Source organism: Calonectris borealis, chromosome 3, assembly GCF_964195595.1.
Source record: "Calonectris borealis chromosome 3, bCalBor7.hap1.2, whole genome shotgun sequence".
NCBI lineage: Eukaryota > Metazoa > Chordata > Aves > Procellariiformes > Procellariidae > Calonectris > Calonectris borealis.
Genome location: NC_134314.1, coordinates 102,407,849 through 102,435,670, shown reverse-complemented (window position 1 = coordinate 102,435,670; position 27,822 = coordinate 102,407,849). Strand labels below are relative to the sequence as shown.

The 27,822-nt window shown below is 39.8% G+C and overlaps 1 protein-coding gene across 1 annotated transcript in view; it reads right to left on the bottom strand.

Moving 5' to 3' along the window:
• SYT14 (synaptotagmin 14) overlaps positions 1-10,161 on the bottom strand; it is an 83,431-nt gene extending 73,270 nt beyond the window's left edge. Inside the window, exon 1 of the mRNA XM_075146992.1 lies at positions 10,128-10,161. Within this exon, the coding sequence (XP_075003093.1) occupies positions 10,128-10,140 (13 nt within the window). The 5' untranslated portion in view covers positions 10,141-10,161. The remainder of the gene's footprint in view (positions 1-10,127) is intronic.
• Between the last annotated feature and the right edge of the window lie 17,661 nt (positions 10,162-27,822).

The following is a 27,822-nucleotide window of genomic DNA, read 5'->3' as shown; positions in this document are numbered from 1 at the left end:
TGGAACTAATATACTATTGACACCTTGCTTTTACTCACAGATGAATAAATGAACACAAGTTTTTCTGTCTTTCCAACTCCCAAGAAGTCTCTCAGCTTTGAATAACCTAGTCATTGAAGGAAACTAAACTGATAATATGAAAACATTTTGCACAACAGAAAGATGTCAACTGCTAATTTAGCATTTCAGTCTGAAAAGCCTGGTTTTGTGTTGGTTAGCCCACAAATTCCAAAGGTTCCCTCTTAAATTTTACAGTCTTTAAACGTTATTTTAAAGTAATTTATTTTAATATAGTGGTAGGTCACCACACTTTTATAGCTAAATAAAATTTAAGTTTGATTTAGAAACAAATTATTATTAATTCTATTTCATTTTGACTATGAGCATGATCTCCTCTCCCATTTAACAGTTTAAAGTGAGTTTGCACATAAAACTACATAATACTTTGTCCAAAATGCAGCCTAAAAAATACAAAAAACCCACCTGGGGACATAGAGCTTTTCGTAATTTCAGACAATTGAAGTAAAACGAGAAATAATGAAAGACGAAGTAATTTTAGAATTGCACATTCAACAAATCATTTGAATTTTCTTGAGCAAAAAGGACCACCTAGTGGTCCTAAAATCTAAATCATTCAAACTTTTAACACAAACAGAATGGCCAGATGTTTTACAGAGGCAGCTGAAACACTTAATGAAGTTTAATTTTCTCAATTTAAGATAGAGATTTTCTATACGAAGTCTCTATTTGCCAAGACGACTATCACACCAAGAAGAGGAAAAGGTGTACATCAAAGAAGGTAAAACAATACTTGAATTTTGTATTGATTAAATTGTAAAATTTTATGTCTTTCTAAAACTAGTACAATTCAAAGTTCTACTATGTTTGGACTTTAACTGAAACTCCACTACTAGGTGCTGAAAATAATTGGCTAGGAAATTTAACATAGAGGGATTTAGGTTGGGAGCAACCTCTGGTGCTCTGAAATTTCAGAGCAGGACCATCTTTACAGGAGGTTCCTCAGGGCCTCAACCAACCAAGTTCTGCAAGGACCGAAATGCCATGACCTCTCCAGGCACTACCGGTTCCTATGGGAAGGTGGGGAAGGTATCACCCCTCTCACTGTGAGTACTTCTTCCTTACAGCTTAGTCAGGGTTTCCCTTGATGTAGCTCACGCCCATTGCCTCATGTGCTTTCACTGTGCACCTGAAGAACCCATCTCCATTTCTTAGACCCCCTTACATAGTGAAAGGCTGCAATAAGAGTCCCCTTCAGGTTTCCCCAGACTACACAACCATATTTCCTAAGCCTCCCCTCATGTGCCTTGTACTCCAGTCTCCCACCAGCTTAGCGGCACTCTGCTGGAGTCTCTCGAGTTTGGCCGTCTCTCTCATACTGGGTTAACACAGCTGGATATAGAGTCAGTCTACATTGCTGCAGAGGCACATGGCTGATCCACGTTCAACTTGCTGTCCACCAGGATCCTCAGGTTCTTTTGTGCGGAGTTGCTCCCGGCCAGTCTGTCCCCATCTTATAGTGTTGCACGGCTTGGACTTTTCATTTGTTCTTGTTGAAGTTTATGCAGCTCCTTTCAGCCCACTCTTTCAGCTTGCTGAGCTAAAAGATAGCAGCCCTTCAGCATATTAACTGCTCCTCTATCTGGCGCCACCCACAAACTCCATAAGGGTGCGTTCCATCCCTTCAACAAACGTCACACAGTCTGAGTTCCAGTATCAATACTGTGGTGCAACTTACGGTACTGCATATAAAATACATTATTCTTCAGTTCAGCAACAAATCCATGTTACTAGCTGCAGCAGAACATTATACCGTATCACAGAGGTCTTTGTCATCGGGTGTAACTTCTGGGACATGCTTTTTATATGATAAATTACTTTCCTGCTGAGGATTGTATTTTAATTAGCGTTTTCATAAGTTTGGACTACATTCAACAAACATTCACTTAACATTTTATTCAACATTAGACAACTATTTTTTCCCTTGACAAATCCGTGAAATTCCAGTGGAGAACGACAATACTACACACACGACAATACTACACTACGACAATGCCAGGTTGAGTGGCATGAACAGGGTGAGAGGCACAGCGTTCATTACGGCCCTTGAGAGCCCACCTTGCCAAATTACAGAGGAGCAGCTGCTGCTCACGCACAGCAATGGCAAGGGACGTGCATTTCAGCAGAGCTCCTTCACTCCTGCTCTGTGACCCCACATCAGACACAGTCATGGCCAATCTACAGATCACAGGTAAGGCTGGCTACCTGCCTCGAGCATGCAGGATTGTCAAACAAGAAGGAAACAACAGTGCTGTGCAGCAAATGCATAAAATAGAGGTGTTATGGTGCAGAAACATAAAATGGGATACAAGTGAAAAAGCCTACCACACTGCTAATGTTAACGTGTCTGAAGCAATGTGGAAATACTAACACTTTTGCTATGAATACAAGATACTTAGGAAACCCATTCCTGTGCTAAGCTGTTTCATATAACATACTACAAATTCATTTTAAAAGACAACTATAACGAAAGTGTTTTGGCTTATATATGCCAACAAATCTACTCCTTGAAAAATTGCCTCATACCATGAGCTTATTTTAAGGAAGAACCTGGTTTTAGGTGAACAGACAGCTAACTGTAAAGGAAAACAAAGCTGAAAAGACTTTCACAGAACAGCAACTCTACAGCTGACATCAGCATGGTACTTCTCCTAAAAAGGTTACATACACTCATTAGCCCATCCTTACCTATGGTGTAAAATCACCTCTGCATTCCTTTAGTACCCTTTTTACAATTTTAGTCTAAAATAATATCGCATAGGTAAAAAATGAAATGTTTAAAGTTGAATCCTTGGGAGTAACCAAAAAACAAACTAAAAAGCAAACACTGTTTAAATTTATTAGGAAAGAAACAGCAAGTTAAAAAAAATCAAATTTTCTATTTTACATACTTATTATGTGCCCCCATCTTGTATATTTTGTGCAGTTTTGGTCTCCTCTCTGTCCCACCACCTCAAAGAATAAAATAGAACCACAGAAGTCACAGAAGAAGGCAAAAAAAGTCAACAAAAATGGTTAAAACACAGATGTTTTCTGTATAAGGAGTGATTTAATAGACTAAGACTCTTGGACCTGGAAAAAAGACACAACAGATGGTGGACGTAAGCAGGTGAATAAAGAATAATTATTTACTGCCTAACCCACTAATAAGAGAAATAAGTATCAGATTCAATTAGCAGCAGATGTGTTCAAGACCAGAAGTTTTCAAGAGTAAAAGTTAGAAATCAATGTTCTGGTTGTATAATACAAACTCTACTGTAAAGACTGTCTTCTCTGTTAGCACTATTTAAAATGATTGCTATCTATTAATTTCTTAGCCTAAAGATAAGGTCATCTATCTGTCCTGTCTTAAGTTAAGGATATTTTGCGTGTTGTTATCTGACCATAAAAGTAGTGACAAACATTAAAACTTTTTTCACATGGAAAATATTTAATTTTTAATTATATTTGTAATCAACAGAATCAAGGATACTGATCAATTAGCAATCAATGACAATTAATCAAAAATAGCATAGCAAATTTTGCATCTGATCCTACCCACACTGAAATAAATGGAAGCATGTTCATGACTTACAGAAGCCAAAAAGAAATAGAGATAGCACAGATTTTCTAAGCTATGCCATAAAGCAGAGAGGTTCTCCGGGACCTTCTCCACCCATCATGAAAATAATATTATCTCAGCTTCCTTTCTACCCAGAATGACCAGACACTTCTCTTCCCCCACTGTTCTGACAACTGAAATATAATTAGCACTAAAAAAAAGATTAATAAGTTCTTTATTTTACCTTGTTCTCAGTCAAATACTTCTTCAGATAAGTCTTACTAGTGGAAATGAAGAGATACAGTAAATATAACTAGCAACAGAAACATTCAGTGTAAGTGGTTCAAATCTGACCTGACATAAAACCTGTGGATATTTTTTTAAATAAGAATAGAAAGAAAACCAGCAGCTACAAGAAGAATTGTTACTTCACTACAAATGACAGGAAGATTAAATATACATTGCCAAGCAATGTACACTGCTATCAAATGTTCTGGAAATAAAAAGGAAGATAGCAACAACAAAAGTTGATAGCAAAAAGGGGATAAAAAATTAGTATGACTTTCAGCTAATTCCTACAGTTTTTAGTTAACACCACTGAATCACCACTCTAGAGCAAAGTTTCACAACAGAAACTAAGCTGAGAAATATTTCTTTTTTTAATGATTAATGATCTATGGACTTGTGTGTATAATTTATTTTAGAAGTGTACGTTTTAATTATTTTAGTTACCCAAAGAAATGGTGAGAAAAACATACTCACAGAAATAGTATTAGTAATGGGATTTCTCATATTTCAGATAAAACAGTAAGTTTGTGATACAAAGGGAAATTACTACCAAGAATTTATATTTCAAGAGATCCCAGTTAGTAGAAAAACTGCTTATTTTAGATTACATAACAAAAATACCTGTAAGATGCGTGTCAATCATACTGAACCTAGCACTTTTCACATTGAAGAATATATTCCTCTGCAGAATGTGACCTATTAGTTCACAAACTCAATACTGATTTGCTGTCTTACAATTAACGTTCAAAACATCCCAAAGTTTCTCCATCTCACTCTAGAGAGAGATTTACACAGAAATCAGAAAACATCTCCTACCTCCAAGAGTTAAACACTCAAAAATTAGGAAGTGCAAGGATTAAATGCTGACTTGAAATCCTCACTTCAATTCCCAGGTGCACATTTAGTTTTATACACAATATAGGACCTTTGCCTTATGCAGTCCAAAACCTGACAATATTCAGGAAAAAGCCTGAGCGTATGAGCTGTGGATGCCTCGCATCATTCATTACAAAAGCTGGAAGAAGTGTAATTGAATCAGGCTGGGAATAACGTGAAGAGAAAAGATGACCTAATGGTTAAAGCAGTTGAAAGTTCTCTGGAAGACAGCAAGACTCTTTCCTCTCTTTCCTTTCTTATAGATCCCCTGTATTTTGATGGGCAGTAATATAAGCCAACATTTTTAATCAGGTAGCGACTGTGTGTTTGCCTTCCTGCATGCCCATCTTGAATGCCAAGAGCTCCACTTTGCAGAAGTGCTAAGCATTAAAGATGAACAGAATTCAAGAATTTCACTCTGCAACACATCAACTGTTCTTATATCAAGTATGATAGTTTCATCTCAGCCCACGGGGAGCTTGTCAAAAAAAAGTCTAAGAGCCTTAGAGGTTAGATTTTTTTTTTTAAAAAAAGGTAGCCCACTCTATTACCTAAAAGGCAATAGAGACTTAATGGCTGTCTTTCTTTCAACAGATCCATAACACTACAGTGATGATGGTGTAACACAAATCCAACCAGGAAATTGGTAATTTTGCATATGACACAAGGTTTTACCGTCATAAGCAAATAATGCAGGGAATCATCCTTACAATGACATTAAAAAAATTAATACCAGGTAACACTCACTGAATAGTTTCCACTACAGACAGTGAATGAGCATAAGCCAGCATTAAATAGATCCTGTGAGGCTGATCAAATCTGATACCCCGACATTTGATCCGCCCCACATTTAACAAATGTGTTTAGAAGTGGGCCTAAGTACAAAATACAGCTTCTTACGTTTAGGCTTTATTTAATACTGCTGCTGCTGCTCAACCCCTGCCCTGGCTGCACCAACTTGGATTCAGAACCACTACAGCCAATTCAGGTCAGCGCTAACTTGAGGTTCTCTATGTCATCTTACACCCTTCTAGTACATGCTGCAGTGACACCTGAATACCCAGTGACACCTTGGAAGTCAAGATAAAACTGTTGCCTAGGCCAGACTCAACCTATGAGTCACACATATGATACTCCTGCCTAAGCACTGTACACAGCTCATTGCTCTTTCGTTTCCTTTTCTAGATTCTGGAAATTTGCAACTAGGCATAGTTTTCATGTAACCTATATGAAGCAGTGTTCTAAATCTTCTCTCTTCTTACATCCATCAACAAAAAGTAGGTTCATTCAGTAATTTTTGTCTTTGTTTCCCAAGGAAATTAGTGTTATATAATTACACAGTTCATTTCCTTCCCCATCCTTCTATTGCTTACAAATTCACTGGCTAATTTAAGCCAAAATTGACAGAAAGTTTTAAGAACTTAATACTTTCGGATTCTGTGTTTCATAAAACATCAGCAGTCAAATACAACACAACCACCGACCCCACCAAACACACAGACAGCCAACCAGCCGATAAATCCATGCACAGCACACGCAGCTGCAGCTGCCTGCTCCCAACCAAACAGCTGGCAGATGAGGAAAGAGAGGGAGGGACAATCTTGTCAGAAACATCGGAGAGCTCAGGACACTTCAGAGACACTCAGGAGACGCAGGAACAAAATGAAAGGTATTCAAAAGCCTAGATACACAACGAGGACCTTGGCATACTACATCAGGAAGGGCAAGTGTTACACTGCTAGGATCACAGGGGAAAATATGGGAAGCCATGTTCATTACTCTAGCAATAACTTATTAGATGACAGCACCACCCTGTAATTCTTTCTTCTCTATTAGATTCCTTTTATCTGTACGGCTCATTATTCTCTTTAATATTGCTCCTCAGTTCTTAACACTAAACTCCTCACAATGGAAACCACAGGAAGAAGTTTAAATTCAAAATGAATTAACTCCGTCTGAAAAGGTTCATCTCTAAACGTATTCCCCTCCTTGAGTGTTTCTCAAGGCTTTTCCATAGCCTATACCACGTTACAGCATGTTCAAGTGCAGCCCAAAAACCTGGTAAAAGTAGATTCATGAGGATATGCCAGATATTCAATTCTGCCTTAGGTTACAAAGCATCCCACTGTGACCTTTACATTTCTTTTTCCTCCTCCATGCAATTGCAATATGATTTCCATCGCTAGCTCCTCACTCAGACTTCAATTCAACAGAACTCTTAAGGCGGATGCCAAAGTTTTGCTATTGCTCTAAAGAGGAAAAGCAGCATAAAGAAATCAAATTAATGCTGCCATGAGGAACATTACCATGGCGATGCTGAAGGATTCTAAGAAATCCCAGAAAACTGCCACAAGACCCCAGGCCTGGGCAGCTGTAGGTGAGAGGATCTTCATCTCAGATGGCCTACCATTCTCATCTTAAAACTGCTTTCAGTTTGGCCTTACTCTGTACCATATTTGCCATCCTCCCCATTCTGATACTCTCCGTACTAGACTAATTTAACCTTTCCCTATGAAAAAGTGGAAATATTAAGCGATAAATAACCTTGCACCTTAAAATAGAGCTCCTACTTAATACTAACACTAATTTTGTTTTGGAAGAGAAATATACAGAAATAAGAACTGTAAATACAATTCTTTAATCTCATTTGAGCCACAACTTCTCCAACTGGGTTGCCCTCTGCTGTTTCCTCGCAAATCTGAGATTGCCTGACCTGTGCAAACTATATACCTGATGCCTTTATAAAGAAATAAAAAAGAACATGTTTTAACATGACATTAACTTTCTAAAGAAAAAGATGTAATTGTTCCCACAATCACTAAATTAGGGCTTTGAACTTGGTCACATGAAGAATACTTGTCTTTTAAAAGGCTATCAGTGATCATAATGCAAAAAAATAACAAAGCATTGTCACTGACCAAAATGACAATGGTCATTGGCCATGGCCAATGGTTCTCTATAACACTTGAAACAAAAAGCCTCACTTTTACAAAAAAACCTTTGGATTTTAGCGTTAAAATCAATGTAAACCGGTATACTGACTGACAAAGTGACACTGGAAATGGTACTTACAGATTTTTAAGAACAGCCAAAAGCACTTAATTTCTTGCAGCTAACAAATACTATTTTAATTTGAGCTCTTTAATTTTGTGTACTCTTCACATATAACTGTATATGTCCTGCTTTGAAGGAGTTTTGAACTATTTTATATTTATTCTTCTATCTGAAGTTTTCAATCTTGCTTATTTCCCATGCCTTTACCAAAAAAATCAAAAAAATCTGGACAACGGCAGTGTCTTTAAAACTTCGCAGAGTATTTTCTCTATTTACTTAATTAAATACATTTACATATTTACTTGGACACAATGAAAATTCTGTATTTTGACACTTTAGACTAGAAGTCCTGTGGTTTGATCCTGACTTCAAGAGTTAGCATTTGCCCAAATCAAATTCATATTCTTAAACACTGCTGGCCAGGAAACAGTACTGATAAATAGCACATTCAAGGCAAGGTACTGTTGCACAAAGAGGATGGAGAGAACACCAAGATGAGGAATAAAAATTGTAACACCTAGTAACAAACCTACAGCAATCAGCTATTCAGTTGAAAACAAAGAGAATGCTGCATGCCTGCAACAGAAAATGCACCCCATTTTCTCAAGAGCTTGAGTCCCATTTTGGCCATTTCACATAAGTGTCTACAAGTTGGGCTATTTCTAAAGTCCGGCCCTATGAGAAGTGTTGCATTATTTTCAAAGGCTAGATTGCTTAATCCAGTCAGGAGTATTTGCTTTAACTTTTAAGAAGTAATACCCTAAATCCTCTGAAAATATTAAACATTAAGTTCACATTTTGTGAGTGTTTTCAGAGCTAAGAAATTCCCAGAGATTTCTGGGATAATGCAGCCTAAAATGGAAAGAGAGACAGATTTTGAAGGACTGATAGTTTTTTTCCTGAGCTTGAGTTATGTAAAAAGTCCAGACCCTGCAGAAATTTTCGCTATATTCTTGATAATATTAAGAGGGCTTTTCAGCAGAAAAGAACCTAGCCAACTTAAAGCCGGCCAACTTAGACTCCTGGTGTGCACAGCTTCCAAGAACAGGGTGAACACAGAGCTTTGCTTGCGCAGTGCAACTTCTCCTTACAGAGGCCTGAATTACTAATTCAGGCAAACTGACAGCACAGAAGCATCCCACATGCAAAACAAACAAGAACAGTTTGTTTTTTCCCCCCTCGCTGATTTCCTGGATTCCTTAAGTTATAACAACAGATGCTTTCAGAAAGAAACACCATGGGCAAGGAAGCAGCATACCTTAAGACCTTCTTTTGCTGGCAATAAAGTTCTGGGGTTTATTTTTTTTAAGGATTTTTAACGAGGTATAAAATTATTCTCAGAATCTAGAGGAAAGGTTTCAAAACAAAGCTCAGAAGCCCTGTCTTTTAAGATGACCATCTCCACACAAACCCAACAAGTGTCTAGCACGTCTCACTCCTTTGTTGTTGTTGTTTTTAAGTGATGACTAGAAAGATCTGCGGACACAAGCTTCTGTACAGCCTGTTAGCTCTCAGCAGCTGGGCAACGTCCCTCGCCTGGGGAATCAGTTTTCAGAGACTTCAGGGCCAGGAGGGACGATTAGTTTTGAAGCAGTCGGCAAAGTCTCTCCGGGGAGGATGGATAAGGGTTGCGCACGTTCAGCAGCTGACATTTACAACCAGGGTGCGGGTTGCTCCGAGACACCCCCTCGCTCCAGCGACCTCGGAGCAGGCAGGGGCGGCACAGCCCTGGCCCCACGGCCGGCCCCGGGGGGGAGCCGCCCGCCCCCGCCTCCCCACCAGAGCAAGGGCGGCTCACGGCACGGAGAGGATAACTTCGTCCTCCTCAGGTCCCCTTCGTGGCGCCCACAGGCGCACGCCCGGCATCCCTGGGGCAGGCGGCGGCGGCGGAGGAGGAGGGAGAGGAAGGATGCCGGCCACCGTGCCAGGGATTATCTACCCCTCCCGGCTCTCCGGCACGGAGACGGGAGGAGGGAGCAGCGACACTCACCTCTCCCCCCGGCACGAAACAGCCCCTCCGCTGCAGCCCCCCGCCGCCGGGCCGGGGCGGGTGTGGGGGGGGGGGGGGAGAGGGAGGAGAGGAGGCGCCCCCCTGCCGCCCTCCTTATCCCGGCGCCGGGCGGGGGTGCCGCTCGGCTTCGGTGCGCCCCTACCTCACGCCGCGGTGGGAGCCCTCCCCCCCACCCCCGGAGCCGCCCCCCTCCCCGTGCCCGGGGGAGGAGAGGGAGAGGAGGGGGCTGGGGGAGGGGAGCGATTCGGGGCGAGAGGAGCCCGTTATTGGCCTACTTACCATCAATCGCCATGATCCCCGGGGTGGGCCGTACCAAGTGGAGCGCACGCAGGAGAGGCGCTGGCAGGCGCCGCGGCTGCGAGACGGGAGCGCCGGGCGGGGGCGGCGGGGAGGGGAAGGCGGGGGGGGGGGGGGGGGGGCGGGCCAGCGGAGCGTGCCGGGGCGCGTGACTCCTCCTCCTCGTCCTCCCCCCACCCCCCCCCGCGCCCTCTCGCCGCCGCCGCCGCCCTGCGCGCGCGCGCGCGCCCGCCGGCGCTCGAGCGGCGGCCGTTGAAGCGGCGGAGCTCGCCGCTTGGCGCGCGCGCCCGCCCACAGCGGGCTGGAGACCCACCGCCCCGCCCCGCCCCGCCCCGCCCCGCCCCGCCCCTCAGCGGCGGGCGGTGCGGGAAGTCCTGAGCACCTCCCGGGTTTGGGGAGAAAATGCCGATTTTCGTCAAGGGAAGATCTCATCACTTCCCATGGTTCTATTTCGTGGGTTTTCTTCCCAAAGCTATTGGTTGAAACGGAAAACAAAGCTATTAAACCACTAGTTTCAGTCAGGCTGTGGTTCCATGAACATCTCCAGAACTTCGCACTCAGCACCTGCGGTCAAGTGCGTGGTGCTTCCCTGCGTTCACACAGGTACGGCTGCACCAAGTGCCCATGCAGCCCTGTAAAAATGCTGAAAAAAGTCTTACTTTTGCTAAGTAAAGCAGCTGAAAGATAGGAAATGTCAGAATTAAAATTACCCGTGCAGCCTTGGCTTGCTCCGCAACGCAGGAAATACATCACGATACAGTGCCGCTGCATGGTCACAGACTCTTTTTTTTCCTCCCATCGTACCTCCGACTGACTTGGTGCACGAGACAGATGGTGTCTGAAAGGGAATCGGGATCCTGTGGTGAATAAAGATACCATAAATCTCGGGTTTGGTGGCTCCCCTTTCTAACTGTAATGTTCTGTAACTGCAGCGTCCAATTTCCTGTAGTTTTAGGAGTGTAAAACTGTAGTAACATTCTGTCACGTGCAGCCACATTCATAAGCACGCTTTGTATCTTCAGAGGAGCTTGACACCTTTGAATTTATAGCGATCATCGACAAACGCTTGAGGTGAATTAAATGTGGATTCAAAGAAATGAGAAGGGGTTAAGGGATCTGCAGTACTTCACACAAGGGTTTTTTTGGGGTGCGGGAGGTTGTTGTCTCATTGAAATTTGGCTATGGCAGGCACTTTCCTGTGGCTACACCCTCTGTCGACTCCTCCTTTCCACCCCTCAGGTCCTGAGCAGCCCATAAAACTCTGATGCTGTGTAGAAAATTCTTGCTAGCGTTTGGAGCTGAAGGAAACAGAACACATTAGTATGTGCAAATGGGTTTTCCGGGCACATATGGACTGGCCAAACGTAGGAGAATTTTCACAAGATCATCAGGAGGAATATCTTTGGTACCAATATATTCTTTCTGCCAAATGTTAAGTCACTGTTCAAATCCTGGAAGCATTAATCTCCTTCAGCCTAGCAGCCTTCAGAAATGTTTTGTCACATGGAAAAATCAATATGTTTTCTCAATTTCATTCTTCACCTCATTTAGAAACAGCAACTTAAAAGTGAAAAGTTGAAAAGCACAGTCAGCCTGAGCAAAATGGCCATCTTGGAAAACACGAGTCCCAAATGACAGACATTTGTCCAGACAAGAAGCAGCTGTAAGAAGGATCTTAAAAGAGAAAATGTCAGCAGAGCTTAATGGCAAATATATTTCTTCATACCAGCACTGACATTTACCTCAGATACCCCGATGGTTTTCTATCCATTCCTAGAAAGTGTTCCAGCACTGAAGTTTTCTGTACAATCTGTCTTGATAGCCATCTTTCTGACAATATTACTGTATTGAGCAGAGGAATGAAGACTCCTGTGGGATCAAGTGCATAGTTAGAATTATTATTCGTCTCCACTTTTTTTTATTTCTCCCTCTGCTTTTGGAAGCATCTCAGTCACTGATGTCAGCAAAACTTCCCAGGGCACAGACGTCCACCCATACAGAATCCGGGATTCGGTTTGAGAGATGTTTAAGAAGTCATCTAAAATTTTTGGAGAGCTTCACATGTCATCACATTTCTGTGATTCATGTATGCGATTAACATAGTGGGATGCAGAACATCCTACCATTGGACAAACTCTTTTTGAGGGTGAGGAATGAATATATGTTTGTAAATTAGTAACATTATGATTGGAACTCTTAGTCCAGGCTTTTGGTTTTCAAAACACAAAAGAAACATGCAATTTCTACCAAAGTAGTGATTTGCTCAGTTTGGAAAAACAGTTTCAGGACAAGAGTAACAAACATCACATCAACAAAGAGATGGTATGAAAAGGAAGTGTGAGGAACCAAAACGTGACTTTTCAGAGCTATGCTGAATCAAATCAGTTCTGTTTGTGCTTTACTTTCACAAGCACATGTTTAAAATTTCTAAACTTTATTCAAACATCAGATACTCCTGCCCACCACCATAAGAGTCTCATTTTTCCACATTACTAGGAGGGACAAATCTTGAACAAACTTCCAAAATTCAGCTATTTTGGTTTTGTTTCCATGGTATAATTGCGACCATATAAGCTGAAGCTTCATCCATTCCCTGCATAAAAGGAGCACAGCTGATCAGTTCTGGATGTGTCAGAGGCTTTCTACTAAATCCAGTGGGCAATTCATTCTGCTGAAAGCATTTACATGTGATCCTACGAGTCTGCCATTTGCAGAGAAGGACAGCTGCACACAAACGTGACTACAGCTCAACACGAGACCTTAAGTAACGGTGATACATCAGTAGTGTACACACGATCAAGAGTTTCCTATCCAAGGGAAGAAGTAGCACCTGTTGTGACAACAAATTTGCCTCACTAGTACAACTAACTAACATGCACAGGATAAATTTTATCCTGTAAGCCCTAAAGCTTTCAGCAAACTACCTACACAGGAGAATCTTCTCCCACTGCGCCGATGTGAAGCCACTTTGGCGATTAAAATTGAAAGCTGCTGGAAACTTTGGCATGAGGGCCATAGGAGGATAAATACATTAAAGATCATGAAGGTCTCAGTTACTGGGAAAACAAGTACGGTAATACAATATTATCTAACTATATGTATAAGATATAGTATTTTTTTTTTATATATATATAGCGTGGGCACATAATTCCATTTTAAGATCAAGCCTGTTTAATATATGTTAGTGCCATTGTTTATCGACATTGTTTGTGTGTGTTCGTTATATAAAAATATTTGCTTTTTCTGAGTAGAACTCTGCACCAATTTTTCTCAAAACCAGCAAATATTTTATGGGAGATTACCTCATAATTCTAAGTTATCTGATCCTTGTTATAAACTGATTCTTTGCACATTTAAGGCATGATCCATGCCAAACCTATTTGGATTTTCTCTTCCGCCTTAGCCATGATCGTAGTATTAAAACAGATATGATTAAAGAGCCTATGCTTAATGAAGATATAGAATATATGAAAACCATAGCATATATGAATGAAAAGACTAACTGAAGGGCTAGTAAACACAGGCTATCAGTAACCAAAAATGTTGAAGGCCTAGGTGCCAGACAAATAAGCTATCTATAATTGCCATGATGTGAACAAAATGAGTTCACAATTAAACAAACCGTGGAAGAAAGCTTCAAGCAGCTGGATGTAAATTTTCCAGTGGAATGTTGCCATTTCATTCAGGTGTAGGTACTTTGCAGAAACATAATGGTTTCACTTAAATGCCATTGGGGAGGGGGGTGAAATTAAGAGCATATGCAAGGTCTTTCATTTCAGAAAAAACTTTTAATCTCAAGCCTTTTTACTTCATGTTATATTTTAACATAATATTGACATTTTAATGAACCATCTTGATTTTAACAATATAAAATCTTTCAATTAGAAAACTCAACCCTTTGTTGAAATTTCACTTAATGGGGTGTTCCAAGAGTGTGTGTGCGCACACGCACCTGCACCTCTGTGTGTGTGCGCCTTTTCTCGGGTTGTATTTCAATCTGGAATGAAAACAGATTTTGAAAAAATAGATCAAAACTCTCACAAAACTGAAATTCTGTTTTTTTAACCAGGAGCCTTACAAAAGTCCCAACAAGAAGCAGAATGATGTGCAGTTCTAGGGTATTCCACCCTTGCGGATTATTTATAGGAATGCAAAAAACTCTGGTGCGGCAATGTTGAAACAGACACAGACTAACTCAAAAGCTCTAACCCATAACAAGTTAAAATGTGACCTCTGAGATATCTTCAGGAGATATCTCCCAAAAATATTATTGCTCCAGCAGATGAAAAGATGGCTAAGAATTATGATATGATATGCCCTAATTGATTTGGGATATCAGTTTACAACTTTCCCTAAGAATTTTTGGCAGCAATTTTGTGAACACTGCCGATCAGATTTGCAACTTAATGTCCATCCAGATTAGTTTTTCACACAAAGTGTTCTTTATTAGGACATTAAATACCTGACCTTTCAATATTAAGGTTTGCATTATCAGGTTGTTGGCACTAAGTAAATAATCTGTGACTTTTAGTCTTAGTTTCTCATAGTTTTTGAAAGCTAGGAAAGACAGCCTGGGCCCTCTGACAGAAACTGCATAGCTACATCTGGTAAGAGCGATCTACCAGATACCCTTAAATCTGCAATTGTTGGAAAAAGATCATAAACCTGACTCTTGAAGCAAATGATTTGGCCAAATACCACTCAGTGTTTGACTTCATATTCATGAATAAATGATTGAGAAACTGGAAAATAATATTTCCAGCAGCACCTTCCTTCTGCCAAATTTTGGACTCCACAACATCAGATTTCCAGTTGGAAAAGGTCCTATGAGCTAAGGCAAAGAGCAAAGATTTTTGTTCAGTTTCACATTGTTAATCTATGGGCAATGCATCTGCTACAGAAATAAAAACTGAACACATAAATAAACCCATGAATTTTGGTACCTAATTATTCTAGCTGATGTTCAGTTTGCCACGAGTCACATGCAGACTTCAGAGCTAGATAGATTAGATAGTGACTCTTATTGGCACAGGTAAAAAACTTAACTGGCTCAAGTTACTAAAGTAAACATTATTCCACTGTGTTGCCTTGCACTGTTCCAAAACAAAAGCATCATGAAGTTACAGCTAGAAATGTGTAATTTACAATTCCAAAGAAATGTGCCTATAAATGATCACATGTGCTCATACAAACCACAGAAATTAAAACCAAAACTGTGCCAAAAAATCCTGTGCCAAATTAATCCAAAATCCATGTGGGTTTTCCAGGTGTTTTTTCCAAGAGAAGCTGAACTAACGAAGCAGGTTTCCTGCAGGTGTAGTTCTTTACCACTTATCTCCATCCCTCCTCAGTAGGATGTCCCTGTCTCACCCCCATGACATCCTCTGTTATATCCCCAGCAAAAACAGCACATGTTGCAATTATTCCAGAGCTTTGCACATGCTGTTTGAACAGTCAAGAAGCTGCCAAACAAAAACTAAATGATGAATTGTCATGATTGATTAATTCTCCTGGCCTTTTCTTCAGTGGGGGCACTAATTTCATTCTCTCTTTCCTCCTCATGGGAGTTAGTTTCCATGAAACTGGAAGGAACCTAATTATTTCTGGGACCTTGATGAACTTGACCAACCGTTTCAAAGCTGAGGCTTCCCTCAGCTTTGACAGGCAGAAGCATTTGACAACGAAAGCATGTTCACATAAGCCTCATTTGCTTGGGAAATCAGGCTAAAAATCTCAAAGCCCCGCAAATGGCCTACACAACTCCAGCAAAATATGAAAAATGAGCCATTCAGCTACACTTGCAAAATAATACACACAATTTAATACAAATGAACAACAACAAAAAAGCCTTGCTTTTTCAAAGACAGGTATCACATATGAATCTCTCAACATACAAGTGGATGGGAATTACGGTACTTTCTTGCAGAACAGTTCTGTGGACTTCTAATAGGAGAAACCATAGCATACAATAATGATATGAAAATAGGCAGATACGTGGCATGAACAAACAGCCATTCAGCAAGTCATGTCTATTTTTTTAATGGAATAAATCATCTTCATCAAAAAGCCATCAAAGGTAATACCATGGAACAAAACCAAATTAATTTCCATTATTCATACTTAAAATATTAAAAGGGGATGGGAAGATACAATCCAGCTCTCCTGGACGGCTATTTTTAGAAGGAATAAGATCCTGGATGCTAACAGAGCCTACTGGTCTGGTTCATGCCAGCACAAAATGAATGACCTTGCTCTCACGACCTGATCTGATAGAGAGGCTGCAAATGGTTTGAATGGAGACTGAGCTTTTTTTTACAGCATCAAGCTGTAAAACCGTAGCATACACAGAGGCAGAGCTAAAGTTGTCACAGTGTTGGTTACTAAAACGTTTCAATCTCAAATTGCTTGAACGGTACAAAGGTTTTTCTGTCAGGGTGTTCTTAAGGCTGATTGCTCACCAACTTGTGCTGAGGACACGAGAGTGGGAGAGATTCACCTCCCTGTGGCCGAGGTAGCTCGTGAAAGTGGTGCATGCATAGGCAGTGGTGGCAGCACAGGGAGTTAATCGTCCTCCCAAGGAAGGGGAAATGATAACAGATTCACAAAGTGGTTTATGGTGTTAGTTACTTACAGCATGTATGCCAATCCTGTTTTATTGGCTAGCCCTCACCAAATCTACCTACGGTTGCTGTTCGTGGCTAACCTTGACGAAGTCATTCCCGTTGCCATGAAACAGCTTCCTTCGCTCTCACTCTTCATCTCCCTCTAATGGCCTTTAGTGCACTCTCTGATCTTCTGCTTTGCTTCTCTGCCCTCCCACCTGTAACCTGGTTAGCTCAAAGCCGCCACTTCTGGATTGCATGGAGTACTTTTGTGTAGCTGCTCTGCATGTAAAGGAGGAGAAACTGGTCTCTGTAGAGAAGGGTGACAGCATCTATTAAGAAAAGAAATTGTTTGACAAACACTGTCCCCTTAGCAACAGGATAAGGCTGTAGCTGCAGCCAGACCTCTTACAGTCTCTCTGGAACGAACTGGTATCCTTAACCATTCTTACTGGGAGACTTGTGCAGGGTATATAATCTGCGTTTAATTTCTTTCTAATTGTAGTGTTTCTGCACAACTGAGAGCTCAAGCTTGTGGAGTACACAATACTTTCCCATTGGAGTTAGCCCCTAGGAGCAGTATTGTAAAAGTTATTTTAAAAGTAATAAGGGTTCAAAAGGCTGCATCCATCTAATTTCATGCTTCTTTTTATTGATAAAAGCTTTAGCGTGCCTTTTAATTATTTCAAATATTCCAAAGGTATACAGCAACATATGATCTACTCGGATTTTTGGACTTAGCGGAGCTGTTCTTGATGCTGTTTCTGAACATATGTTCTGTTCTTACTTTTAAAATAACTACCAGAATATGTCATTCATTCTGATGGCACCACAAATATTCTATTGATGCATTAATGACACTACTGAATCTAAAGAAACATTTTTACTAAAAATGTATGCAGCCTGCAGAATTGTTAAAATCACTGTTAAATGCAGGAACCTATTTCAATACATTTTTTTATTAACATTTCTATTGCCTTATTAAAATATTTCCTTCTGTGAAAAAAACACATTATATGTAAACTGGAAGTATAGTCCTGGTTCTTTTAAAGATTAGTCCTTTATACAATCACAGCAAGATTAAGAATTCTGCAGAAGAGCTGTAGAATCACAAAGTTAAAGTATTATTTGTATGAAGTACTGAAGCTTTATCTACATCTTTTAAGGTAATTAATAAAAAGCTACTCAATTCGTTCATTAAAACCATTTTGTATTTGCTAGCTTAAGCATGTGATTTTGAAAATTGCCCAACTTCCAGTCTGGCTGTTATTTAGCAAAAACTTCCACAAAGATTTCTGAAATGCAAATACTCATCAATGGGGAACTTCACAGAGGCAGAAATGATAAAAATAAGAAAACTCAGTAACAAACCAATCTGAGGTTAGTTTGCAACAGAATTACGTAAAACAAGCTGTTTAAAAGCCAATCAACTAACCTGCTTTCTCCTTCCCCAAAGCCCAGCTGCTTCCATTAGAAGAAACAAAGTGATATATATTCTAGTCTGACCTCCTTAATTCCCTTCCAGCCTGAATTATCCTCTGATCCTACTGATACCCCATGGTAATAAAGAATTCAAATACTGCAAACTTACATTTAACTGAGGACATTGTCTACGGAGAAATAGCTCCAACCCTAGAACAGCAGATAAGTAAACATGATTCCCCCAGGGATGCTGGCACTAGGCAGAGCTGCCAGGGCATGATGGCACTAGAGTAGGATTGGTTTGGTAGGGGAATGGATGAGGTACGTTTGTAATGTATGGAAACATAGGACAGGGACAGTAATACCTTAGCCATATAGCTTTAAAACCTTTATTTCTGCTTGATGTGAGTTTGAGTTTGGCGTAAATTTACTTTAGCTGTCTAAATGTTTTTCACAAAAAGATGTATCTTAATTTCTCTGCTTTTCAAAAAGCTTAAGGTAGACATATTGAAATAAAAGTGTGTTTAATTTCAGATGTATTAAATGTCCATCTAGTACTCACATCTTTTCTAAGAGAGGTAGATACACAAGTACCTTTGGGAAAAAATGTAATCGAAAATTCAAAGGAAATGTGAAAAATAGTCACAAATCCACTAAGAAACTTTAAAAAATTATCCTAAAAAACCAAGTTACTGTGCTGGGTTTTTTTATTACAATATTGTTAAAACTGTGAGGCAACAGCTGCCTAGAATGGTGCTTTCTAACTTTCTGCCTTCTTTGTCCCTTTGCAATCTTAAACTTATTTTCCATTCTTTCCAGCTACATGTTACCCCGCATCTGGAACCTCTCCACTACTGATCTCAATCTACACAATTACTTTGCCTTGGCAGTTCTTGTTGGCTCCCAAAATTGTTTTCACTCCAAGAGATGGTCCAAGTGAAAGCTGTACTCTCCACCACCATTTTCTTTGCCAATTCTCCCAAAGTCATTGTCCTTGTTGCTGGTTATCATCTGTGTGCTTCATTCCCTCTCCTCTACATATACTTAGCGTCCTTGGTAGGTCATTCTTTGGCTCTGCATTTCATTTGAACCCACTCCCAAACCTCACCTTTGATATTCTTCCAACTGCACCCTGCTTGACTCTCCAAAAGAGAAAAGTACTCCACTGGAATTATATCACTGTCATTTAGGATCTGGCCCTCCTTTAAGTTACTTAATGAGATTAATCATTTGTTGCATAATAGAATATTTTAGTCAAAGAGAAATCAAGTTGCTTTGGCTACATCTTCATTGTACTGATCCCCACAATACTATTGCAAGGTAAGGAAATGAAATTTCCTTTATTTTACAGATAAATAACAGTGATTTAGAAGCTGTAACTACATTGCTCAATAAAACAGGACCAGAGGCTCCCCTGTGGCTCTGGGGTCAGTTGGCACAGCCTGGATGTCTACACACTGTGCATGGCCCCGAGTTCTTTTTAGGTCTCATGAAGTGCCTCTGTGGTCCTAAGACATTATTATTGTATACATGATTTTTTTCTACTCAAAATGTCTCAAACGATGTAAGAGCTACATGCAGTCCATCAGAGTGTATGTTCATGGCATTTATTGATATATGGGTGGGTGTTGCATGCCATTGGGCATCTTATGATGGTACAAAGAGGTAGTTAAGGGTCAAAAATCTGCTGGGAATGTGTTGGAGAACTATGTAGGCTACAGGGAACTCCTACAGCTTTTTCTGTACCACCCAGTGGCAAAAATTTTGGTGTGACAAATGGCTTACAAGCTTTTTATGAGGCTAAGGAGCGGTCTTCCCTGAAGCAGGGCTCTGTATCCCTTAAAATAAACTTACTAGGTGGTCTAGATGTACTATGGTCACTTTGCCTAGCCATGAAAATCCAATGGAGTAGATTTTTCTTACATTAATTAAATGCAAGGCACATCTCTAGGATGTAAACTTACACATTATAAGTTGTATTTCGGGAAATGGATAACACAATGACACTGATACCAGGCAATTCATAACACGGAAGATGACACCGTTGTAAAATAATTTGGCTTTGTTCCTTCTCTCTATGGAAAAGTTGCTTCCATAAGCCATTAGGGAATTTATTTTCAAACAGATCTCATCTTCAGCAATGTTTCTCTGGTGGTTAAGTTCCCTTGGGTTAGTATTTTTTTTGTGAAAAGTGCACTGGTATTTCTATTACATGTCTCTAGCCTAAAATATGGTTTGAAACAGAAACAAGTACTTACTCATTTAGCTATTAAAGTAAGTTGGTAAGATTCACAATTCATGAACTGTGAATTAATATACAAACTGAATTAATGAACTTATAGAAATTCATAGACTTATGTTAAATGAATTAATATACAAAGTTAAGAGGAGATAACATATGGGGCCTGATGTTGCAAGAGAGAAACACTCTGCCACTCAACTATCTGTTAACGTTGCTATCAGAAACAGACAAACAGAAATCCAGCGTATCCAATCTGGCAGACCATTGCCATCACTTAATCCGTCCAAATGACTAGTACTACTAGACCTTTTCCTTGGCACAGAGTACAATTCTCTTAGTTGAGGCAAATCTGCCCAAGTCTAGACAGCCAGCATTCAAGTGGAAGCTTTTTGCTGTGATGGTAGCACAGCAAACAGAGGTTAGAGCTTACATTCTGATGTCATGATGGGTTATAGATCACAAAATATTCTTGCCTGATGAAAAAAATAGTATGTAGCTAGGGTACCTGATGATTATTGAAGCATAAGCAGTGGGGGGTTTTTGTCTTCTCATCCTTTCTCAGTTATAAAACATGCCCATTAGGATTATTTCTTCTCATTGATGACCAGCTTTATAAAACTACCCTGCTTTGTTTTATCAGCATACTAAAACTAGAGCTCACTGAAGTCAATGCTGGTGTACCAAACGAGAATTAGGAAACTAATTGCCTTTTGCAATAGTGACACAATAGAGGACAATTGGTCACAACAAAATCATAACATACCCTCTTGCCACTCATAATTAACTCTTCCTTGGGATGAGAGGAACATGCTGTCCTGTTGCAAAAATAACAATGTTCTTGGTTTTGAGCCAGAGACAGTAATAAATACAGTTCTGATTACAGCCAGCAACTTAATTTACAAGCATCTGATTAAAAAAAAAAACAACGAAACAAAACAAACAAAAGCCAGCCTTTCAAAAAATACAGCAATATAAACAAGACGATCGTGATCTAATGCACTGAGCACAAGATTGGAGTCATAAGACTTGGTATTCCCACTGCTGCCACTAACCTGCTGTATGACCATGAGCAAGTCATTGGATGTCTCTATCTCAGTTACTTTGAAATGGTAATTAGCTACCTTTGGACACAGAGTAGAGAGCTAGGCTTCAACTGTGATCTATGGATAAAGTATCCTGTTTATATAGAGAAAGTTTCCATCATTTTAAGGAGAGATTTAGTTTCAACAGTTGAAACTCTTGAACTGAACTACACCTTGTCTGCAGGTATTTATACAGGGGAATTTTAGCAGAATTATGTGCCCACGTGATATGATTAAGGCCAAAGGAGTAAAGATAATCCAGCTTTATGCAAAATAAGATCCACACTGTACAAGTCCCACTCACAGGTCTTGCCACAAAATATACTGGTCTTCTAAAAGTCTGCATTTGCTTCAAGCCAGCATATTACTACTGTATCAGACGAGTCAGATCAGCAAAATGAATATCATTTATCTTCTGAGTTAATGATCAGACATTTATTTTTAAAGATAATATACTGCTCTGTGTCCTAAATGAGCCAGCAATATGTGATTGAACAGAAAGTATGCAATTACGTGCTGATGTTCAGTAGGCAGAGAACAGTCCTGAGAGACTCCAGTGACAAATTTATCATTGTATAAAAAAATGCACTGAGCCACAACATCGAAGTTAAATGTCAACCCTCTAAAACTTTCCTCTTCTGGAAAGGAAATAAGCAAACAGTTGCCATCACTGCCTGAGAATGACCATATAGCCTTTTTAGTAATAACTCTGATGGGGTGAGCCTTCTAGCACTCCAGTATTTTGGTTGTCCAGCTTCCCCTATAGTATCTTGTTTTCAATTGCTCATCGAGTTGGCAAATTTAAAACGTTTGTCCAACATTTTCTATCATTAGTTTCAGCTTTAAGAGTAACATTTTGGAAAGTTTAGACAAACTTTTTGCTGTTTGTGAGAGTGTGCTTAGGGGAAAACGTTGTTTCAATAACATTAACCTATTAACGCTATCTTGCCCGTCTGTTGGCTCTGCTACTTCTCTGGTTCAGTAAAGGAATTTGTAACAAGTCAAAGTCTAAATCCAACATAGCTTTTGTGGTCCCCTGTGGAAGCCACAGTAAACTACCATTTCCACAGATGCAGCAGAATCTGGAAGTTTGCTCTGAAAATGTCAGTGCATTTCATTAAATGTGCCCACATTGTTCTGAAATAACCAAAGACACCAAAACACGTGAGGAATGGATCTTTGCTTTCTGATTCAGAGCACAGACTGAACAGAGCTTTTAAATCAGAATGACTCTTATTTTCTTAAGGAAAGTCTTCTCTGGAAAACTCATATCCTTTATTTTAGAAACTGTAAGATGCGCACTGTAATAGATGACGAGCTGTAGGGAGAGAAAGAATAGTTTTCTCAATAAAGAACTGAGCAGGCATTGCAGAGCTGTGTTTTATTGCCAGCTCTACCACGCGCTGCTCCTCATGCTATGCTAGACAAACCAACGTTTTTTAGACAGATATTCCTTATACAGCTGATAAGGGAAAGAAAAAATAAAGCTCATCGTTTCTTTTAAAATTGTTTGTCAGAACAGTTTTTCATGCATTATCTTTCAAAATTTTCTCAATTTCAAAAACAATTTTTAAAGCAGTATTGGAAAAGATTGATTTTTTTGGTGCTTTGGATAGGAAAGAGACAAGGAGAGAGAGAAAAAGGCCATGTTTCACTTTCATATGTGCATAAATTAAGATCATAAAGCAAAAAAATTCAAAGGATCCGACTTTCAAGCTTTCAAACGCATTATCCCATCTGGCTTACATTTTGCCCAAAGAAATAGATTCTGCTATCTGGGGACAGGGAGAGAACAACGCTTAGGAAGCGTGTTCAGCAGAGTCTAACCAGGCTTTGACCTGTGAAGCTGCGCTCCTACACTGATCCATAGTGGCAGTACAAAAGAGTGCGTAGGAAGCGAGAGGAGGCGTATGGTTGATGAATCCATGCCAGTGTCATTCCACTGGCAAAATCCCCTCTGGGGAAAGGGAAGCTGATGCAGAAGCTCCTGCACGCGGAAGGCTGCAGCTGTGTGCATGGAGTACTTATGCTAATTTTGCCCAACCTGGGAAAGGATCGGGGGTGGCTTTATCACCAACACAGTACACCTCTGCTAAACACTCTCATTCTTGCTTGGGGCAATGAACAGAATTAAGCTCCAAGAACAGAATCTGTTAATACGAATGGAGAGAAATAATCAGTTTATTTGCTGCCACACAAATTGGAGATATCAGATTTTTTCCACTGCGTTTTAAGGTCCTGTTGCCATAGTAGGCACAGAAGTTCAGAACAGTGAACTGCTATTCATGGAAGGGACTGGCTCTGAGGAGTTTCAGAACAGCGGTTCAAAAAAGGACACAAAGGCAATTACAGAAGCTGCAGGGAAATGAAATATTTTTTCTTTTATCACAATGCTTGCAGTTTCTATTTTGACACTGATGGCACAAGAATAAATGCTAAGAAAAGAAATTTAATCTACATTCAAAGAAATGTGATTTTAAAAAGACAGATCAAACCATATTCTCAATACCTGGTGACAGGGTTCTCAAAATCGGATTGCTTCATGTAAAAATAGTCAGGAGTTGGACCTGAATTTTATCCTAGGATCAATATTTTATAGAACTACTAACACTGGTGTATTTTCATCTAAAAAAAAAGAAGAAATATTATGGGTTACATTTACCTGATACTCCGTTCTTGTTGGTAATTAATAACAAGACACTATGTCTTTAGATACTGCTTTCTTTTGTTACATAGCTTTATAGAGTTAATTTCAATGCCTGGCAAGCCGAGAGAAACTGCTATTACGGGACCCTTTTACAGCTTGGGAAGACAAAGTTAACAAACTTGTAACTTCCAAGTACTTACACAGGAAGTCCACTTGCAGAAGAATTGCATAATGCTACATTGGACTGCAGTTATTCTTAATAACATGTATTTTTTAGGCAGCGGTGCACTTTTAGAGCCTAGGCGAAAGGATCTTCTTCATCCAATGCTCATTAAAATTTTGAATCTTTAACAGAAGTAGGATGGGATCATTACTATAAAACAATATAAAAAATGTACAGAGCTTTGATTCTGGATATATTCAATTTTGCATCACTGAAGGTAAATCTCTTTTGCAAATGCAGAATGAATATGTCTTCATATTTCTGCCAACACCCACCTTAGTTTACTGCTGCTGACAGAGAGGCTATCGCAAACGCTGTGGTTTGTAATATAAGAACAAAAACCTCCTGGGTCTCTGGGATGGGAAACTACGGTAACAATTATCAGCTTCCAATCTTTGTTCTCGTGGATTGATGCGGTGACACATATTTGCATTTCTCTGATAGCAAATGATAGGGCATGCTAATAGCTATTTAATAGTTGAACAATTATTTAAATTCAGGTTAACCCTAATTACATTTTCTATTAAATCCAGTGAGCTACGTCCCCACCTCCAAAGGAAAGAACCACGTAGTGAGGCTTACATGCAAAGAAGGGTCTCTAAAGCTTTTCTCATACCCCATTCCTGGGGGGAGTCCTGTGGAAGCCATTGCTTTTGAATTCTTGCCTCTTTCCCCTGTCCTATGAAGCTGAATGATCAGAAAGGATCAGGACAGGAACCGTCCTAAAGCAACAATATTTAGCTTTGCTGATCCTCTTTGGCCTGATAGCCCACTGGACGTATCCACCTGACTCAACCAATAAAAATAACCCAGGGCCCAAAATCTGCCGTAAAAGCTGGCTACAGGGCAATTAGAGGGCAGCAGTTCTGTTTCACACCACTATCTTTTTTGCGGAAACTCCGATATGACCCTTCAGCAGAGGGCTGCCCAGGCAATATCACATCCCCAGGTGCAGAAGACGTCTCTAGAAGCATTATCTCCTGAATGGCATGAGAAAGCCTGCAGACCCAGAGGACCTCTTTTGCTGACCACAGCTGAGGGGGATTTGATCTTCAGATGCCCTTGCTTATTTTTATTCAGCAAAGAAGAAACAAAAGCATATAAGTAAAAACAAATTCCCTCTGCATCCCAAAAAAAGATTAAATTATTCCCTCATATCCTCTGGAATGTCAGCCCTTGTTCTTCTTTACCCTCTAATTAGTTTATTACTGGTGGATAGTTATTGAAACACACACGTGGTCCATCTCTATTATGCAAGTGAAGGTTTTATTTGGGAAACCTTGAGATGGTGTAATCAGAAATGCGGCCATTGTTCATCCTCACTGATGACTAATTTAATTTAGCTTTAAATGTGTGATTAATTTTAATACTATGGGAAATCAATTATGTTTGTGTTCTAATGATCAGTATTAACCTAATTAGTGACCATGAAAATTCCCAAGCAAAGTACTTAATTATATTAGAATTAAGATTGTAAATATTTTCTTAATGGAAAATTTCCAGTAAAATAGTAATGTGCTCAAAACCTACGACCACAAGAAAACATGCAGCATTTGTAAAATGGCTTCCATAATGACTTCCTGATTGCTAACTCTGCCACACAAGATAACAGTGTTTGTAATATGACATTAGAAATGTATCCATACATCACAAGTAAGCTATGCAATACTTAAATCAATGCTTTTAAGCTTCAGTTTTCACTTCATATAGCAGAAATCCTTTTCGAGAATCTCTTTCTCTAATTCCCAGACAGAAGTGGTACCTGAAGGCGACTGAAAACTGTTTTGGGGACAGGAACAAATCCCTCCCTCAACCTACTTGTCCTTCATGTGCAATCATTTTCCTGCTGATAACCCCTGGGTGCCCACTTCCAGCTTCCCTCCCATTCACTCCTCTGTTTTCCACTCTTCACGTTTTCTGTACCATTGTAATGCACGGCAAGTAACTCAGAAAGGAGCTGCTGCACCCTGGAAAACATGGGCCAGAGAGGCAAATTAGATGGGTAGAATAGAGAATGCCATTGCCAAAACATAAGATAACTGATTTTGCAAACAAAAGGACAATCTCCAAAAAAGCAGCACCGTCTTCTGTCTTCCAGGAGACATATGGCTTTCCTAACCTAAGCACAAGTCTACTGTAAAGAGCTTGCGTGTACGGTGCCCACAGAAAATGTCCTAAGTCCACTTTTTTGTTAAAAATGTTATGCTCTGCTATGTTGTTCTACACATAGTAATTGTGTAGTAAATCTACTTCTTGTAATTAAATGACACCAAATAACCAAAAGAATCATTACAGTTCCTCTGGGATAGTATAGTTATTCATTCTTGAATCTGACCCTCCTGTCATTTACTTTGTTATAAAAAGCTTTCTTTTACATTACTTGTAGCAAGCACTGTCCCAGATTTAAGCAACTTTGTAATACAGGGAACATATTGCTCAATATGATCCCCACAGGCTACCTATCATTCCCAGGTACTGGGATGATTGCAACTGAAGTATTTATTTAAGATGAAATCTTTGTATTGAATTAGAAATTGATCTTCCACTTGACCAGACAGTATTGCTTTATGTATTCCTATACAGGTCTCTCTTGAATGCTCTTGCATCTGTGTGCTGCTCAGAGTGAGTGATTGAGTCTTCCCCAGACATGCAGAAATAATACTTGAAAATATAATTCCCAGCTTTTGTGGGGCCCAGGATGAATGGGGCAGGCACTAATTCTCTTGTCACCTCCCAGCTCTTGGTTAAACAATTTTTCTCAGTTACCAACTGTATGCAAAGAGTGCCAGAAATGTATCAAGTCAGTATTACATCTTATCAATTATGTATAATCTCCAAACACAATACAGTTCATGGAATCTAAAACACAAAACAGAAAAATAGAGAATGTGTTCCTCCAGAGCTGCATCATATCATTTGTGCACAAGATGAGGATTTTCACTCTGAAGTGAATTCCTCTCTTTCCTTGCAGCTTCTTCCTTTTTTATGTTATCCTTCTAATCTAAGTTACATATTTAAAACATCGAGACAACGACTCTATTAAAGAAATAGTGGAAGTAAGATCCTGAGGAGATGCTGGCTGCAGTAAACTATCGGTTTACCCTATGAAAGAATTGGTAAGAAAGATTTTTAGTTTCCTGTTTCTTTACATCTACATTAACTGTGTTACATATGCATTTGTGCCTGAGCTCCCCTCTCCTGGGTAGTAAACACATCTGCATCTCCCAGTTTATATATGTGGATTCATTAATGGGTGGCTGCGCTCCAGCGTACGCCACGGGCTGTTTACTGTTTCGTCTTTTGCTCTGCTAGCTTCAGTACCTTGTGGCAGCATATCATGGATGGTAACATTAACAGAACTGTCCCAAGCTGAAAAGATCTCTAGTAAATGCTTTATGGAGAGCAAGAAATAAACAAGTCTTAAAATAATATTCCAGTACTGATTTGGGGGGCTGATGT